This window comes from Drosophila nasuta, chromosome 2L (genome assembly GCF_023558535.2).
Source record: "Drosophila nasuta strain 15112-1781.00 chromosome 2L, ASM2355853v1, whole genome shotgun sequence".
Classification (NCBI taxonomy): domain Eukaryota; kingdom Metazoa; phylum Arthropoda; class Insecta; order Diptera; family Drosophilidae; genus Drosophila; species Drosophila nasuta.
Window position 1 is genome coordinate 6,934,024 of NC_083455.1, and position 19,603 is coordinate 6,953,626.

A 19,603-nucleotide genomic window follows, 5' to 3' on the forward strand; every position below is an offset into this window, starting at 1 on the left:
CACAGGCAGCAGGTATCTGAAAAGGTTATTTGAAGGGTGCGAATATGAAATCATATGATTTTTCAATCAAATTCGCCATCATTGGTATTTCTATGGAATGCCCTTACTTTACAAGAGAAGAATGCTTTATAAACCAATTTATAACACCTTAGGGTCTAATTATAGCATAGAGTGAAAAGAGTTTCGATAAAAGTTTGGACTAAAGAAACTTCGTTTAACTTTCCACTATAAATGAAAGTCAGACTAATTTTTTAATTTCATAAAAGAACAGACAGCGTCAGACAAAATTAATAAATTATACTTCTGTTAATATTCTAGAAATTAAATTGGAAATTTTTAAAGTAATTATAATGAAAATGCAAATTATATGTATTATTCTATTTATTCTTGAAATAAAATAAAAAATTAAATTTACCGAATTTAGACACTTTACTTAAAAATTTAAAATAAATCTTTTTTAAATTTTACCTCTTTAGTCGTTTATATAGTAATAACATAATTGTAAAATAAAAATATTTCAAAAGAAAATGGTTCTAATTTCGGTTATCTAATGAAAAATGTAATGTAGCGAACTCCCCTCAGAAACGAACGACTTTTATTTATTATCTTAGAAAAAATTCGTGGAGATTTCACTTCCGTCTATTTCATATCCTCTTAATCATGTAACTTTTTTTTTGGGCCTACTTTGTACGTATTTAAACTACCCGTCATTGGTAATCTAATCTTATAGGGTATGTGGACTTAAACGAAATTTTGATAAGCTGATCTAAAGCTGACCATTTGAAGCTTTCGACAAGTATTTTGAACTTTAAGTTACGACTCACCTTTATAAGTTAGTTTGGTTGCCTCTGATGATATCGTTTCCGCTGCCGATGACGTTGCCGCTCTACCTCAGTTGTTGGTGTTGTGTACAGGTGTATGTCAAGCTGCTGGTGCATAAATGCTGCTAAACGGCGATGCTGATGAAATTGAGTTCGATGATGATGTTGCGATGCATCCTGGCGTCCACTTTGTACACAGAGGACATACAGCAGCTGGTGGCACAACAGAAAATCACATGTTTATGATTTGTTATTGTTGCAATTACTGTTTTATTTGCTTCTTGATTTTACTTGTTACTTGAATTTTACTAACGGGTTTTTATTTAACGCTTTGTCTGAATGGTTAATTGGTAACTTGTGTTTAATATTGTTGTATATTGATTCACTGACCGTTTTTCGATTTTTGTGTTTTTTTTGCGAACGAAGAGCGGTCTACGGGGGCTACGAAGGTGTGCGGTCTATCTGTCGAGGGTTATAAATCAAGTTTTCTTAATGCTTTTCGAAAGGCCCACGCATAAAGGCAAAACGGCAAAATAGTAGTTGAGAAATGAAACAAATAGAAAACACACAAATTAAAGTGTAATAAAAAAAAGTAGTTTAACCACTTTATTGTTGTGTTTTTTGGTGGTTTATTTTTTGTGTGTCTCTCTGCTTCTTCTACGCGCTGTTTTTTTTTGACAATGTGCCACAAAAGCGACGAAACAGCTGAAAAACAGCAACAGACGCTGGCGAACCTTTTGAAAGCCGGTTTCAAACCGAAAAAAACGTAGTAGGAAAAAGAGCCGAAACAAGTTGCAAAAAAAGAAGAAAAAAAGGGAATTTAAAAAAGCAGGCAAAGTCTAGTTGCAAGTGATGTCGACGCGTCGACAACAGCAGCAGCTGATTGGCGAAGCGCGCTTCTAGAACTTGAGCAAAGGACCTGCAGCCGGGCTCTAAAAGCCTCAGCGATATGTCAACTTATGTAAAGCTTCAATTTGAACAACACAGCAGCGCAGTTAGCAGAGCAGTAGCTGGAACAGCAGCCGCAGTAACAGCAGCAGCAGCAGCAGCGGCAACGGTGGCTGCAGAAATGAAGTAACAACAACAACGGCTACGACTACAACTACAACTACAACAATAAAGCAATGTTTTCCGGCATGTATTAACTGCGAATGTTTGTGACTCAGTGCAAGCGAGATGGCAGCAATGCAATTTACAGGCCAAATTCAAAGTAACAGCCTATGGCATCTATATATATGTGTGTGTGCAGGAGTGCGTGTGCTTGCATGTGTATTTGTATTTGAATGCGTGTGTGTGCGCGCTGTTGGCGTCTGCGCTTTTATCGCACAGCTGAGAACGTTGGAAATGTTTGCTGCTGCTGCTGCCCCCACGCGCTGTTGCTAGGGGCCCGACTGCAAAAGCTCAGCTGTTTTCTGGCATTACAGCAGCAGCAGCGGCAGTAGCTACATTGATCTACCTGCCTGGAATTTAATTCCAAATTTGATTATATTGATTAACGAAGAAGAAAGCAACATTACAAAATCAAATGCATGTTAAATAAACAGGTTTACTGCAGCCGCACTAGCGAACAGTGTGGCAAACATGACGTATAACAAAGTGTGTTTCACTGTGCATCTGTGTGTGTTTAAGGACTGCAAAAGACCTTGCAAAGGATGCGCACACACACACACACAGTAAATATAAAAAATTTATGCGGTTCCCCCTTTCCGCGAACTGCTGTTGCTGCTCGCAGCTATTGCAGTTACTTTTCAAAAGTTCTCTCTTGCTCTCTGGACTTTGCTGATTACTGGCGTGCGCTCTTTCTTGCTCTCTCGCTTGCTCTTTTACTTCCCCACATACCACACTGCACGTGTGTGTGAGTGTGCAAACCTGTTTTATTGTTTAAGAATTTTCGCCGCCCGCCTGCCACACAGCCAGAACACAACAGCAGAACACTTGCCACCAAAACGTTACGTTTCACAACTTTTTTTGTGTTTATATTTTTGTATTTTTTTTTTTTGTATTTTGTCTCTTCTGATTTTAAGGTTGCTGCTACTGTTTGGGCTGCTGGGCCGCTGATATACCTATTGTTGTTGCTGGCGGTGTCGATGTTGTTGTTGGTGTATAACTGAACGACACGCGACTCTACACCTACACACATTCGCACGTACACTCACACACTCAGGCACACGCACACGCATACACGCGCGCTCGAACACTCACACAAAACAGAATGGAAATGACAGAGGCCGGCGGTCTCCACGTCCGCGCGCGACGATGAGAAAAAACGAACTGAACACAGAATTCGTTGTTGGCCGTTTGAAGCTGTTTGGCATTGGCAACATGTTGGGGGCAATTTTCACCAAATCTACACAAATTCTATGCAAGCGGTTGCACATACGTTCGTAGTACGAACTTCGTACGCATGTATTACAATCTGGATTGCATTTTCATTGCTGTTTGAGTAACTTTAAGAACAGACCTCTTGTCACCTTGCAAATTAAATTATTAATGATCGCATTATGCGCATGAGCGTGCTTTTGTGTTTCCAAAATTTCATTTTTCCAATGTATCCATATTGTTTATTATATACACTCATTTAATAATAAATTCTATATTATTTATTGCAAGGCACAATACGCGAAAAATTGGCAAACTAAAAAGCGGGAACATGATAAGCTTATTTTTAAAAGGTGTGTGTCCTCACTGATGCGGTTTGTATCAACGCTGCCAAGCTCGACGAACTGTTAACTTTACATTATGTTAACTCCCCGAAAGCTTCGTTAAGTGAGCAACATTTGGAGTGCAACTGCAAAAAAGATTTGTTCTGCATATATGGAATACAATCGATAGCTCATTGACCACAAATAAAATTTATCGCTTTCAGTAAAATTTGAAATTTTAATTGGCGGGATTTTAAAACATAGTTGTAAATTATGAACAATCAAGTGCAAAGTATGTGAGAATTTTCCATTTAATTTACATGAGCATAAACATAAGACACAAAAAACATTTCATTTATAATTAATGGCTAATTAAGACGAAAATATGATTAAAGCTAATTAAGATAAGATAAAAAGGCGAATAAACATAAAGCACTTGTTAACAATTGCTTAGGGTTAGGTATTTGCATAAATTTAAATATATGTACGTGTATTTATATATATATTTATTCATAAATATTATAATTTATATACAAAGGACAACAAGGAGTCCATGTTAACAGTTTGTTTGTTGCATATAATAAGTACGAGCTATTGCTAGAGTTAATCATAATCGTAAATTCAAATACAAGCTCCAAGTTGTAGGGATTTAAGTACATTTATAATATTGATATTACTTTCAAGATATATTATACTTATTTATTGGGGATTTTGCCATTTGCTCAGCTTGGCATTAAATTTTGCATATCTATAGGGTTGATTTTCTAATATTTTGATTGCACTATTACAATAGAATGGAACAACTGATGCAAAGCAACAGAGCTTCAACTATATATTTTAATATCCTGAATTCTAGTTGCTATTGCTTTTGGATAGTGTTTCGAGAAAATTGTTTGAAACGTATGTACAATATGAATAACTGAAAAGAAATGTGAAATAATTAGTTTCACTGCTGACAACGAAGAAGAATTGGAACTACATAGAATAGGTATGTGAATGATTAAATTAAAAGACATTACTCTTTTCGGAAGAAACTAATACCTTACAATCTTATCGTTACAAAATTTACAAAATAGCTTATTTACGCGAAAATTTCGAAAATTAAATTTCGTTATGTTTTATCCGAAGCAAAATTCAAGATGAAACTCTGTTGCAAACACATTGCTCCACTGCTATACATATTATAGAATTAGTAAGTGAATAAATAATTCAACATATTGTGCAAAAAGGTACTTCGAAGGGGTTTTTTATTTTTGGTCATTCCTGCGACTCCACCGCTTTTGACTTTACGTCGATAGCCGCATCTTGGCCAACGCGGATGTATTGCGTTGCATGACTGTTCGCATACGATCTCTCAGATATTCACAGATCGACGTATAGTTCTCATGGTGCGCCAACTCCATGGCCGTCAAACCATCCTGATTCTTCAACATTACATCACTGCCGGCAGCAACCAACTGTTTACACACGGTCATATGCCCGAACATGGCAGCCGCATGGAGCGCCGACTCGCCGTTGGGTAGGATGCCCAAATTGGGCCGATATTTGAGTAGCACAGTTAGAACCGAGGCGTGACCCTTGTGGGCGGCTTTGAAGAGTGGCGTGGCACCATCACAGCGCACAGTGTCCACATTGGCGCCGTTTTGCAGCAGCACTTTGCAGATATGATCGTGTCCCATTTGGGCGGCTATCCATAGTGGTGTGGCGCCATCGATGCGTTTGATATCCATCGATGCATGCGCCAGGATCAACAGAGACAACACCGTACGATGTCCATTCTGAGCCGCAATAAATGCCGCCGAAGCGCGATCCTAAAAACAAAATTGAATTTGTAGTAAAGTAAAATTGTATTGATGTCAAAACTAACCTTCATGCAGGCATTCACATCGGCGCCACAGTCCAACAGCTCTCTGATAATCTTCACATGTCCGCCTTGAGCGGCCACAAAGAGGGGCGTGCCACCGTCCAACGATGGCGTGTCCACTTTGGCGCGTGCCTTCAGCAAAATGCGCACCACATCCAAGTGCCCGCCCTGTGCGGCAAAGAAGAGCGCTGTGGTGCCTGTGGATCGTCGAGAGTTCAACTCCGCGCCCTGTTCCAGCAACTCCAATACACAATGGATATGTCCGCCCGCCGCAGCCAGAATTAGTGGTGTGGTGCCGTCCTGCAAGTGGAAATAACATTGTTGTTTAATTGCTTGATTCATTCAATCGAATGCTCTTTACGAGCTGTCAGCTTTGCTAAGCTCTCCGTTCGCAATAATGAGACAAGCATCATTTGATGGCAAAATCCACATTTGTCCCAAATTATATGATGTGTACACCAATTGGAGGGAACTGTATTTAATCGATGTCCAGTAGCCACCATGGTAGCAATACTGCTATTTAAATGAAATGTTAATTTACTTAATACATTGATATCATTTGTTTTGATATCAACTATTTTGAAAATCCAGCAACAAATAACAAGAACTTATTTAAACTAGTATGCTCAAGAGCTTCTTAAATCGAATGAATTCATCTCGTATTGTCTTAGTTGCTTTTGCTGACAATCTGGTATATATGTACATATTGGATTTATAGTGTATTTTGAATGAAATAGTATATCAAATATAGCCTTTGGTATATTTTAGTATTTTTTAATATATTCATTTCGTATACCTTAATAATTACACCTTGATTTTATTCAAATTGAGAATTGAATATCTCACAGTCGAACTATTACATTTGATATATTGATTAGAAGCTTTTTAGATTATCTCTCTCTGTTGAAATCTTCATTTAAACCGGTTATATAATTAGTTAACTAACATAACAAAACTATTAATATATGTATATTTAAATGAGATTATATAGATGACGATGCTTAAAATACAAATTTATTTTTGACGAGCTAAGGCAATTCGTACTCTTAATATTGTATTGTAGTTTTGACTGACAGATCGAATAGTTATAGTTACCCAGTCATATCTATTTAAAGGGATATACGATTAACGTTTATTTTCGGTACTAGATAGTATGATAACTTGGCATCACTAAATTATATAATGCACAGCAATAGAGCTACAACTATACATATATTTAAATATGCTGAATTTTAATTGCTATTGCTCTTGAATTGTGTGTTCGTTAAATAATTTCGATTTTAGTTAGAATGTGTGTGTTAATGATTAAATTTTACATTTTTTACCATACATTTATTCTCGTCACTAGTTAGAAACTTAGCATTAGTAATGCTTAACTAATGAAAGTTAAATACAGTGCTCTTTATTTTTACTTTCCTTTGTGATTTAATTCTAACATTTTTCATACAAAAAACATGTTTATGAACAGTTTAAGTTTTGACTTAATGTTTAAATATTTTCCTTTCTAAGTCTCTTCAAAATTAAAAATTCTTAATAGAGTGTTATGTCAAAAATAAACCGATTACTCTAAATAATTTTATGGTCGAAGTGACCGACTGACAGATTGCGATGATGACAATAATGATGACTATTCAATGATATTCGATGAATAGAAGCGTCACGCGATTTTTGTTATTACATAAAAATTGTTTAAACAATTCGCCGAATTGCACAATATTTAACAAAAAAAAAAAAAGATGAAGCACTCAAAGCAGAAAGCGAAAAGTAGTGTTTAAAGGCAAGTTAACACTTTGTTTACAAAAGTACGCACCAATTGGCAAAGAAGCCGAAATGTGCAGCACAAACGAACGAGTAAAGTAAAATTAAATGAAAATTAAATTTCACTTGAAGCGCAGCGAAGCACGAGCTGCTCCAATGGACAATCTGGACGCAAATATATATATATTACAGCTGCATACATACATACATATATATTACCCGATTCGACTCGACTCGAATCGCCTCTTAGCTATGCATTCAAGCCAAGTGCTGTTGTTTGGGGCCAGTGTGCCAGCTGTTGGCTAAAACTACACACAAGGGCACAAAGCGGGCCAATCGGCCAGCCCCGCAAACTCAACGCTGCAGCTACGTGACTGAGCTATACCCCCTTCCCCCACCCAAGGGGAAAGCATTTACCACCTCAGATACAACTACTGCAACGGATCGAGATTTGTATATTGCGCTCTTGATTTTCGCTTAGCGACATGCATGCAAATCAACACGAAACTAAATGAAACAACTTAACTGCGGAGACCGGTGAAAACTAATCGCATTCGCATTCGCAATTGCAATTGTAATTGCAATTACAGTTGAGATTGAAATTGAAATCATGGGATGCTCAATTAAACAATTAAAGCTACTCGCATTTAGCTCGTTATTATTGGCAGATAACATAATTGATAGTACATTAAAATGATTTGAAACGCACTGGGAATAGCACTGAAAGTATTTAAGTGTTTAAGCTAGCTCAAATTCCAATTAGTTTTTGCTGAATTAATTTCAATTTTATAGAATAAAGCTTAGCTTAAAGAATTTGAATTCTATTTGAAGTTTCTCAACAATATTTTAAACTTAATCAAATTCAACTAACTTAAATAAACAAACAGACTAGGACAGAATATTATTTCAAATTCAAAGTAATCTAGTTTAAAAATTTCTTTACAAGTAATAAGCATTTTTTCAAATTTTTTGCATTTCCTACTCTTCTAAACATAGAAATAACCTATCAAAAAATGGTCCCTTTAAAAATATGTTCGCAGTATTATTGCTGCATGTATTATTAGCTGACTTATTGCTCTACATTTAATCTGAAAAAAAATAGGTATTCCCGGGAAACTAAAACTTATCATGGCTTCGATTAATGAAACATAATTGTAAGTGTTTTAAATATATAGTGATAAAAATTATTTGCGCATTTCTTTTCTGACAATAAATTTGCACATAGCTTATCTTAAAAAAAGATAGTCAATCAGTTTGGGTATTCAGATTAAATTTGAGTTTAAGCTATTATTGAAGTCGTATTAAAAACAATATGAATATTAATATAATAATGCAGTTGACTATAAAATAGCATAGCCTGCAAAATTAAAGAAATAACATTCAATCAAACTTTAACTTCTATATAGCTTTTTTTATTAAAAAATGCCAACTACAATGATTATGATTATTTTACGATTATATTTTAAATAAAGGCAAAAATACAGTTTCTGCAATTTGGTTGCCAAGTTTGTAATAACTTTCTATCCAATTATTTTTTTTGTATTTATAACCCAGCTACCAAAGCCGTCTCAAATTGCAATAAACTGTGTGTAAATGTCATTTGAAATATTGCTCACCTCATCCTTACAGTCCACATGCACTTTCCCAGTATCCAGCACTCGACGCAGCTCAACGACATCTCCACGTAGCGCCGCCAGATGCAACATCACATCCGAGGGTGTTTCTTTCTGTAATAAGAAATAGAAAACAAATCACTTTCTTGTAGTAGGGTTTTTTTTTAAACAAACAAATCAATTAACAAGTTGAACTTTGGCAGCTGTCAAAAGGAGCACAGCCACTTGAGTAATAGCTTCTGTTTGCGTGTGGAAGTCTGAGGTGTGGCAAACGCCCACAACAAAACACACACACACAACCCACATAGTCCATGGAGCAGCTGTCTGGCTGCTTTGGGGCGCCACTCTTGAGTAACACTTATGTAGGAAATTAGTTTTACTCGCTCCCCACAGCAAATTATAAATTACAGTAATTAAGCGTCATAGGCGGAGGGGAAAATGCTGGAAAAAAACATATACACACACACACACACACGCTGACATAGTGGAAAAGCACTTGCAGCTTGTCCAAGCAGCGGATGTGGATGCATTTTTACAATGCTTTTGACATTGCATGCGACTATTAACCCTTAAGAGGACCCTGCACTTGAACTGTGAGAATGCAATTAATACAAAACATAATCATCATAATATATGGAACTAAAAATATTATTAGTTTTTAAAGTTAAATATTTTATTTTGATACCCTGCGATTCCGTAATAATATTTGTATATACAAAGTTTTGCTATATCAAAAATGTTATCGAGTTTGTTATTTTAAAAGAATATATATAAGCTATATATGAAAATATTATTATGAAGATTGTATGAAAAAGTTGTTTTTCCTATATAATTTTTTTTCATTATGATAATATATTTTTGATTTATTTAAGAAATACTACGGTAAGGCAAATTACGAATACTGCAATCGGGGTTTAACTGCATTGGCTGACAATCTAATATATTTTAACCAATAATGTATATTTTAACTAATAATATAATAATTTATCGATATACCAAATATGATAGTATAATTTAGTATTTTTTGGTACATTTTAAGACCTCACTGTTTTGCTTTTATTCAAGATGGGTAACGCGTATTTCACAGTCAAGTACACTCGATTGTAGCTTTTGATGCTTGAGTCTCTTTCTTAAGTATAATGCACTCCTTATTTATACGTTTTAGAGTACTACTTAATCATTCTTTTGTATATTGACCTATTTTAACAACATACTATTGTGTTTGAACTCATATTTATTAAATAAATATATTATACAATCTAATTATATACATTATTTAAATATATATTTTTCTGATTATATATTTATATTTATATATTAATGCGTCAACTTAATTAACTATAACATAACTATTTATTCCTTGAAATATATCTTATTATATTAAATAGTGCGTATATTTTTTTTCCATAGCAAGTGTGGTTAAATTTACCCAGCCAAAGCTATTAAGTGTTAAGGAAGAGCTAAATGCGATGATGACGATGGGACTAAAGTCAGAGTTTAACAATTGCGCTTAGAGGAAATGGTCGTACAATAAATATTTGAACTACTTGAAAAGAGACATTGGAACAGGAAAAGTGTCAACTGTGAGTTAATGAAGCGCATTGACTCAAACGAGGGGGCACCTGTTGAAAGACCGCTGCAGGCAACAGCAACAGCAACAGCAACACCAACCACAAGCGAAGCAACAAGAGGTGAAGCAAACAGTGTGGCAACAATGCGAATGCTGAAATAATGATGATGATGCTGCCATCGTGATGATGATCATTATAATATTTATAGACAAACTGAAATGTCAGATGCTGGCTGCTGGTTGCTGGCTCTTGGCTGCAGTAGTAGCAGGTGAGTAGCACTTTTAAAGCTTCAGACGAGCATTAGACACGACTCTTGCCATATCTTGCTTGCCACATGCTTGTGCCACACACTTGAGTGGCAAGTGTGGCAAACAAAAGCAACAGTCTTTGTCTGTCTCTCGAGTGGCTGTTGTTGCAACAATTGTATCAATAATTAAGTGACCTTCTCAAGAGTCTCCGCCACTCGAAGTGTATCTAATGCCACCTTATCATGCCAACTTAAAGCAAAAGCGTTTCCAAAGTGGCAAAAGAGAGAGAGAGAGAAGCGATAAACAACTAAAAGCAGGCTAAATAATGGCTTCATCAATATTTGCTTGCTTAGTCAAATGAATTGCTTAGACGAGCATCCAGCTGATGCATGAGAAGTTTACTCTTCTTAGTGTTTTTGTTAGTCTTGTCAGACTATGAACTCATAAACATATATTGTGCGGGTAATTTAAGTGGGTGTGCCATACGAGATAAATAATGAGTTGACTCTAACTATAAAGTCTGAGAAATACTTCGGTCTAATATGCTAGCTAATACCTGAGAATCGAGTTAAAAGTAAGATATTGATACTTTGCAGAGTTTATTGCATAATTTTATCACTCTTTAGTCGCTGGTTTAGTTTTGTTAATAATAATGATAAGTTGTCAAAAATGTTATTGAGTTATATTCTTAAAACTGATTTCTTTTTATAGTACTAGATTTCTATTAATAGTACTAGTACTCTAAATGATTTTTGTAATATCGGTTCATTCCTTTAATAATGGCTTCTCTTATTTATGTCAACTTAACAATAGCACTTGAAATAGTACGATTTAAACTGTGTGTCATCGCACAATTCTATAGTCTTTAATAATATGGTAGCTAATACAGGGGAATCAAGTCAGAAGTAACATATTGAGACTTTGCAGACTTTATTGGATGATATTAAAACTTTTTGTTTAAATTTAGTATTATTGAATTTTTATATTCCTAATAGTGATTTCTTTTTAGATTTCTTTTAATATTACTAGTACATTGAACGATTTTTTAATATCGTTAGAATGTGCATTTACTTAAAGCTTACTCGGTTAAGCTTTCATTCCCTTAATGCCTTTCATTTAACTGCAATGTCTGTTTGATTGCATCTCTTGAATTCTGTTTTATCTTATTTTTCTTATCTTAGCAACAGCACTCGATGTGATGCGATTAAAACGATGTGTCACTATTGTCTTTGATTTGCTTTTTATCTAAGATTTGCTTTTTCATAACGTTCTATTCTTATCACAATTTGCTACAGTTCGTAATATTTTTTGTTAGCAAACTATATGATACTTTAAAATATGAATACAGTTTAAATAAAAACAAATTTTCTCTTTCAACGAATTTTTCTTTTTGTGATTTAGATAATTAGAGAATAACCATTTCAATTTATTGTAGTTTTATTAATAGAGTTATTATTTCTTTTATTGAAACACATAAATAAATAAAATAGGTTAGATTTAGTAATTTGGCTTTTAGAGAAGGAAAAATGATAAGTTTCGTCCATTTTTAAAATGACTCAGGAATTATCTTTATAGAAATGCTAATTCGATAGTTGTGATTTAATAAAGTTCTTGATTTATAAAATTTTCAAAGAATTGTGTCTTAGACGGAAGAAAAATATAAAGTTGTTTAGTTTTGTAAGAATTGAATGTTTTGAGTATTGTATGCTAGTATCTACAAGCAGAATCTTTGAAATGTAACTGCAATATTTTCTATAATGATTAAAGAATTTTCTACTTTTCTAGATTTTTAAAGTCTATAAATTAATGTGAATTAAATATGTAATACAAGGCAACATTTAGTCTGTGATTTTGGGAGCTAAACTCTTGCATAATTCCAAAAGAAGTTTGTGTCTAGACGAGCTGCTAAAGTGGGTGATTCGAAGCAAGTTTGTGTCGAGTTTTACATTTGAAATGGGTCAAACTCACCTTAAGTGACATGTTTTTATATTCCTTCAGCTCTCCCTCGCAGTCCCGCTAGTTGTGCTGTGCTGTGTTGTCTGTGTCTGGTTCCTTGTCTGGCAGCAGTTGCAGTTGCACCTGCTTAAAAGCCCGTTACCATTGACCGATATTCAAAGTGTAACGCAGCCTCAGCAACTGCGGCAACTTCTAGTAATAGTAATGGCACGACGGCAACAACAATAGCAAGCACAGTAATAGTAACAGTATAATGCAACAACAACGTAGAGAAGTAGCAGATGGCAGATGGCAACTGTGGCACCAATCAAATCAAAGCAACAGCAAGCCAGAGATCATCATTGAGGAACCAACGAAGCGACGAACTGGCAAGCAAGAAGCAAACGACCAGTTCCAAAGTATCCGAGTCCAGGCGCTGCAAATAAAAAAAGAGCAAAGCCAAGTCAAGCCAAGTCACGGGGTACATCAAAATTAAGTTGCAAGTTGCACAGACTGTTGCGAATTGTGAATTGCTAGTTGCAAGTTGCCAGCTGAGAGTTTGGGTCGACAGGTTTCCTAAGCGACTCCACGCTTAGAATGCAAAAGCAATACAAAAAAAGTGGAAAAGAAAAAGTTACAATCCAATTGCCAATTGCTTTGGGCCAGCAACAAGAGCGCAATTTTATGCATTTGCAAAAAGGATTAAATTATAGAAGCTCCCAAGTAATTATAGAAAGAACCAAAGCTCAACAAAGTATTAAGTTCTAGGAACTGAAAACTACTTAGAAGCTAGTTAAAGTTTTAAGAATTTGAAAAGCTTTTAATTAAAGAATTGTTGTAAGTTACTCAAAATTAAAGTGATCCAAATAAGAGTGCTCCAAAAGTGACTTTATACTTTTAAGGTTACAACTGAATAAGTTTTAAGGAAATTTTAAGAATTAAACTGTATTATTAGATAACGTATTTTATGATTATTATCAGTTAATCATACTCAATGAGAATTAACTAAGGCGAGTTTGCACTCAAATTTATTACTATAGTGGTATCAATTATTAAGAACTATTAAAGATTATTTTAAAATTGTTAGATATTCCTAAATAAATTAAATTATATTTAATTATTATAATAAAGTTACAAATACATTAAAAGAACTGATAATTGAGATGACTTAAATGTAATAATTTAATAGTTTGCTCTATCTTAACGAGAATTATACTTGAAGACGATATAAACGAATGAAAAATTTTATTGAAAATCAAATCATTGCTACGGGATTAAAGTACCTTTTTAAAGAAGTGTTTTATTTAGTTGTGCATTAGGATAATTAATAACATATATTCCTATCTTTACTTTCTGGACTCTGTGCCAAACTTCTTCAATAATATTTTGTTTAATGTGCACTTCAGTTTACAGTTTCTGTCCATTAAGTTCTAAAATGTTTGCATATATTTCAATATTTTTATATTCATTTAAATGATTGCATTATATATTTTCTACTGTTGTATTTTGTCTACCTCGTAATATGCTTAACTATCCCTAAGCTGAACTTAATGCAACTTTCGTTATTACCGTGCAATTTTATTTGATTTGCAGGCTAATCAATAATTTTCCATAAATGTTTAATTTTATAATTCGCTGCATTGACGTCGTTGAACCTCACAACAATTGACAGTTGGCGGTGGGAGATATGATAGGTGGGCGGTGGGCGGAGTTAACTATAGGGTCTCGAAAGAGGCAATAGAGGAGTAAACGTTGCATTGCTTTTACTTTATGTTTGTTTTTTTTTAATTGCATTTCATGCTGCCACATTTTGCTTGTTTTTTTACGATACTTTTTACATTTTGTATCATCATTATCATCATCACCATCATCATTATAGCCACGACCATCAGCCGCCTTTCAACTTTTGACCTAGAAAGTGTTTTACTTAAAGTTTTCTTCATGTGCTTGCGACGTCATCAGCCACAGCAGCAGCATATGATGAGGAGGGCACGCATTTTGGTGCTGACATCACAGTTTTCCGGCATTTCTTCGATTTTCTGTTTTTGTTTCTGTTTCTATTTTTTCTCTATTTTAAAGCTCTCTCTCACAGAGGTTGTGTGCCCATCTTAATTACTTTATACTTTGTTTCCATTTTAATTAAAAATGGTTTCTATTTCCAGTTGACGGTTATTCCCCTCGCTAAAAACCCGTTGCTTTCATTCATTCATTAAATTCCAATTGGAAATGTAATCTGTAAGTTGGGAGGGGGAAGGCCTTGAATTAACCGAGGTTCTAGGTCGTTCTAGCTGTTGTACTGCGAGTACTCTAAAGATAAGTGCCTATCAGATAGTAGCAGAGCTGTTTCATTTTGATAAATGCTGATACTTTACAACATGCTATCGGATAGTTAACAGTCTTCTTTAGCACGGTAATCATTTGGTTTTTATTTTCGCTTTCATTGCCGGAGTCGATAACATCAACAAAAATAATAGTAAAAATAGTATTTAAACCAACACTCAAGGCGCATCTTCAGGTAAATAACTGGCTTTATAAATAATGAACTGAATATACCATAAACTTAAAAATAAACAAAAGATTGTATTGTAAATATAACTAAGTGAAAGAAACTTAAAAGCGGCAAATAGAGAAGTTTACACAAGTTAATGTCAGAATAATAAAAAAAAAACTTCAGTATAATGCACATTACTTTAAAGTTTTGCTCACAACAATGCAGCTTCCTTTTATTGCAGTTGCTATTGTTATTGTTTATTTTGTTTAAAAATAGATGCTCACTAAATAAATATGATCTCATTTCGCAGCTCGCGTATAAATTTACATTTTTTAGTTTTACATTATGCAAAAAATGACACACTCGCAGTCAACAGTCGCACATACGCGTTAAAGGTCAAGAGGCTGGGCGACCGGCCCGTTATGAGCTCTACTCAAGAAGAGCTACAATAACAATTACTGCAACAACAACAACGTACCCAAAGCAAATACAAAACACGCCGCAAAGTAATTGAGAGAGCAAGCAACGTGGAAGCACCGAACACGACAAAAGTTGAAATGCGACTGAACTGGCAAAGCAAAAAGTTGCCCAGCTGAACCTGCTTTGACTATATTTATATATTTTAGCCGATTTGGATGTGTTTAGTCTATAACGAAAATTACGTAGAATAAATATTAATTTTATGATGCTAAGCCAAATATGATGTATTCACCACTAAAAATATAATTATTTAAATTAAAATGAACGATAAAGATATAACATACTGTTACTGTTAAAAAGTTTTGTCCACTGTTAAATACATTTACTGTTATCAAAGAATACACTGATCTAATAAGAAAAACGTTCCACTTCTACTTAACTGTTATCTCTTACTGTTAAGTTGTATATGTGCTGTTATGCACTGATCTAGTATTGGATTTTTTATTTACATTTATTTGCTGTTCGTGTTATTTAAATTAATGTGCTTCGCGCTCTACATATGCGTTAAAATTGAGTTTTATTTTAAATAAACACATATGTTTTCCTCTTCATTGACCACTTTCCGCGCTGCTTAGTAACGGTACAAATATTGAAAATAACTTTTGCACACTGGCCCCTTGAACTGTAAATATGAAAGGCAAAACCAGACGCGTTAATCCACAATGAAAACAAACTCACAAGCCCTGCTCACCACCCACACTCACACACCCACACACACTTAAAAATACACACACAAAGTTGGCGAAGCTACAAAAAAAGTCCTGCGGCTTCCATTGACGGAAAATTGGCGTTGACACCGGATCAAGGACACCGACAACGACACAGCCTCTGTCCAAAATCAATACTCACGCACAGTAAGACTTCTGCGTCCGTTCACGAATAATTGTTGTTCGCACAGTTAATGTTCACTGATTAACTATTTCGATTGAATATAAACAATTTATATATATAGATTACGAATTTATAGCTACCGACCGACTTTTCAGTAGGCACTAAGGCCGAGAAAGCAAGCTCCGGCGCCAATTTTAATGCGAAGCAAGCACTACTCTTTCTAACTGGTACCGATTCGATATCAAACCGACTTAAATCGATTACTTTTTGGCAAGGCAATCGAATAATTTTTTTTTAGAAACGCGCTTTATATTCGATATGCGTAAGTTAAAAAACAACGGTCAGTCTAAAAAAAAAATGATTTTCCCATTGGACGCGTAATGTGACCAAGGAAGCTAAACAAATATACCAACATATTTTATTTGACATTTTTTTACACCATGCAAAAAGAGGAAATTTAAACTCAAGTTAAAGCACTATTTTTTTTAAAAACACTTTATGTATTTAATAGTTACAATTACACCAAAAAGCTTTTCAATCATTATTGGTCACCCTTCACTTAATTTTCAAAACTAAGAAAATAATAATGATTTAGAATAAAGTTAATATGATATAGTTGATTGTAATTGAACATGATATAGATAATTGTATAAATGAATTAAGTTTTTCTTTCTGAGTATTCTGCATGCACTTCGATAACCTCTAGAAATTTAAAATGAATACCCCTACAAATAGTAAAATACAGTGCAGTATTTTTTGTGTTATCGATATTATTTGTGCAACCCTACAGCGCAGCCAACTTCACTCTTTCTCTTTTCAGCCTCCATTTGTCGAGTGTTGGTCGCAAATTTGTAAATTATTACAAAATGTAAGTAAAATTGCCATTGGACTAGCTAAAATGCGCCCAAAACACGTATTAAATGTTCCCCTATACATTTCAGCATAATGGAGAACGACGCCGGTGAGAACGTTGATTTGTACGTGCCCCGTAAATGGTATGTGTTAGAACACGTGTTCAGCGCACTGTTCGCTGATGTATTTAATTTAGAAAATGAAAGAATAAATGATGCTAATCAACTTAATGTATAATTTGCACACAGCTCGGCATCGAACAGAATCATCCACGCCAAGGACCACGCTTCTGTGCAACTGAGCATTGTTGTTGTGGATCCCGAGACCGGTCGCCAAACCGATGGCACCAAAACTTACGCCATTTGCGGTGAAATCCGTCGCATGGGCGAGTCCGATGACTGCATTGTGCGTCTGGCCAAGAAGGATGGTCTCATTACCAAGTAAGTTTACTTATCCTTCCTCTTCAAATGAACACTGGTATTCAATGCATGTATTTCTTTTTGTTTTGCAGGAACTTCTAAATAGAATGTAAACAAGAATTGGTAATAAAGTGAATTCCTTTTGTATGTAACGTTAAATACGTGAACTGTGTGTTTTTTTTTAAACTAATGGATTGAATAAAATGGCGCAAACTGGAAGGTGAAATCAAGTATTGTAAATCTCTGAAATTTGGAGCTACATATTCAATTCAGTAAACAAATGCTTGGCGCACAACTATTCATTGAGATAGTTAAAAGTACCTTATATTTGGGATTAAGATAACTATCTTAAATTGTTATACTCCCAATTCTGAATCACTTTCAGGTTAAACAAATTGTACCTTGCTTGAATATCTTACTTTAACTGCATTGAAAGTTGTTGATACTGAGAGAAGCTGATTAAGTATCAATAAAAACATAGAGTCAATAAAGAGAAGTAGACACTAAATTTTATTAAACAATTCCAATGGAATGTAGAATATGACTTAAAAAAGCTAAGTTTTCAAGTAGAATTCGAAATTCTTATCAATTGTTTGATATCATCTTGCAAACATTTATTTGTATAATTTGGGCATTTGTACAACTTTATTTAAATAGGCTTTGTAAAATTGCAACATTTTGAAAATATTACAGCAAATTTTGCAATAGTCAAAAATAAGCCTTTAAGTTTTAAGCTTGACTATTATTGAAAACTTTATTTAGCATTCTTCTAAAAATAAAATCCAAATTTTTAAAATCATTGAATTTCTAAATCTACTCTTATTTTATCTCCCTTTTAACTGATTCATCTGTGAAACTAAAAATATAATATTGCGAACACAATAGTGAGTTATTGCCAGTCAACAATGCTATTTAAAGAATGAAGTTAAATTTGCTTGATTTTATTTTTGATCTGGAAATATTTGAAACCTTTCGGCATTTCGATGGAGACCGCGACGGTTTCTCAATTTTAATTTTAACATTAATATTACAATTAGATTGTCTAGTTCTATATTATTGAATTGCCTTTAATATAAGCTGTAAAAGCATTTATTAAAATTGTATATATTTTTGCAACATAAAAATATATATAAATATCAAATTATTATATTAAAATTATCCACCCTACGTAAAAAAGAACCTATGTAGGCGACATTTAATAGGAGTAATAAAAATACATCATTGTTTAATAAATATGTAATGTGATGTTTAAAATCATTGCACTTTTTGCCGGCGCATTTAAATTATTCTCTGCAGTTACACAGCATACTAGCCTGTGTTTTTCGGCATATTGCATTTGTAAGTGTGACCCTAGCGTGAACATTTTTAGTGTTGGAAAGTAGCATAAAGTAAGAACGACGCACGTGTTTGACCAAACGTTTCAATTATAACTCTGCCCCTCAGTGAAGCACACCAGCCGAGAGGTTGCATTTCAATTTAATAAAAAACAAAGCTAAATTCAACCAATAAAACCCCAAAATGGTAAGTTAAATGAACGTTTATTGGTATTGTACGATTTTATTAATAAAAGCCTTGCATTCTCCATAGACCGAGGAAGTGAACCCGAAAGCATTCCCATTGGCCGATGCCCAGTTGACGGCTAAAATCATGAACCTGCTGCAGCAGGCTCTCAACTATAACCAGCTCCGCAAGGGCGCCAACGAAGCAACCAAGACGTTGAATCGCGGTCTGGCCGATATTGTTGTGCTTGCTGGCGATACGGAACCTATTGAAATCTTGCTGCATTTGCCGTTGTTGTGTGAGGACAAGAACGTGCCATATGTGTTTGTGCGCTCAAAGCAGGCACTGGGACGTGCATGTGGCGTTTCACGGCCAATTGTAGCATGCTCGGTGACCACCAATGAGGGCAGTCAGCTTAAGTCGCAAATTACATCCATTCAGCAGGAAATTGAAAGGCTGTTAGTTTAAGTAAAAAGAGTACAAATACATTTGTAAATTGTAAACATAATTAAACCGTGTATTTTTTTAATACATATTCCCAAACACATGGTTTTTCATTCATTAAATTTAAAAATACT

At 34.4% G+C, this 19,603-nt stretch overlaps 4 protein-coding genes across 7 annotated transcripts in view; 2 read left to right on the forward strand and 2 right to left on the reverse strand.

Moving 5' to 3' along the window:
- LOC132798833 (uncharacterized) overlaps positions 1–3,065 on the reverse strand; it is an 84,167-nt gene extending 81,102 nt beyond the window's left edge. Inside the window, exons 1-2 of one of the 3 annotated variants that reach the window (XM_060810832.1) lie at positions 2,885–3,065; positions 825–1,034 (exon numbers count right to left, since the gene is read on the reverse strand). The gene's annotated coding sequence lies outside the window, so the exon portion shown is untranslated. Of the gene's footprint in view, positions 1–824; positions 1,284–2,884 lie in introns of those variants that run through there. The other 2 variants (XM_060810824.1, XM_060810846.1) reach the window with 2 other exon arrangements.
- Positions 3,066–4,678: 1,613 nt separating this feature from the next.
- On the reverse strand, positions 4,679–16,442 carry LOC132798237 (ankyrin repeat domain-containing protein 29). 2 transcript variants are annotated; one of them, XM_060810022.1, is made up of 5 exons: positions 16,273–16,442; positions 12,486–12,888; positions 8,702–8,812; positions 5,331–5,627; positions 4,679–5,274 (listed from the first exon to the last, which is right to left on the reverse strand). In XM_060810022.1, the coding sequence occupies exons 2-5, from the start codon at positions 12,495–12,497 to the stop codon at positions 4,750–4,752; spliced, it is 945 nt and encodes a 314-aa protein (XP_060666005.1). In that variant the 5' UTR covers positions 12,498–12,888; positions 16,273–16,442; the 3' UTR covers positions 4,679–4,749. The 2 variants fall into 2 exon arrangements, with proteins under 2 accessions (XP_060666005.1, XP_060666006.1); XM_060810023.1 differs by lacking the exon at positions 16,273–16,442 and adding an exon at positions 15,422–15,542.
- A 571-nt stretch (positions 16,443–17,013) lies between these two features.
- Positions 17,014–17,684, forward strand: LOC132787829 (small ribosomal subunit protein eS21). Its single transcript, XM_060795149.1, has 4 exons — positions 17,014–17,122; positions 17,196–17,249; positions 17,355–17,546; positions 17,618–17,684. Exons 2-4 carry the CDS (start codon positions 17,200–17,202, stop codon positions 17,625–17,627), a joined length of 252 nt encoding a protein of 83 aa, XP_060651132.1. The 5' UTR covers positions 17,014–17,122; positions 17,196–17,199; the 3' UTR covers positions 17,628–17,684.
- Positions 17,685–18,886: 1,202 nt separating this feature from the next.
- LOC132787115 (NHP2-like protein 1 homolog) lies at positions 18,887–19,568 on the forward strand. Its single transcript, XM_060794011.1, has 2 exons — positions 18,887–19,046; positions 19,113–19,568. The coding sequence occupies exons 1-2, from the start codon at positions 19,044–19,046 to the stop codon at positions 19,491–19,493; spliced, it is 384 nt and encodes a 127-aa protein (XP_060649994.1). The 5' UTR covers positions 18,887–19,043; the 3' UTR covers positions 19,494–19,568.
- The last annotated feature ends 35 nt before the right edge of the window (positions 19,569–19,603 follow it).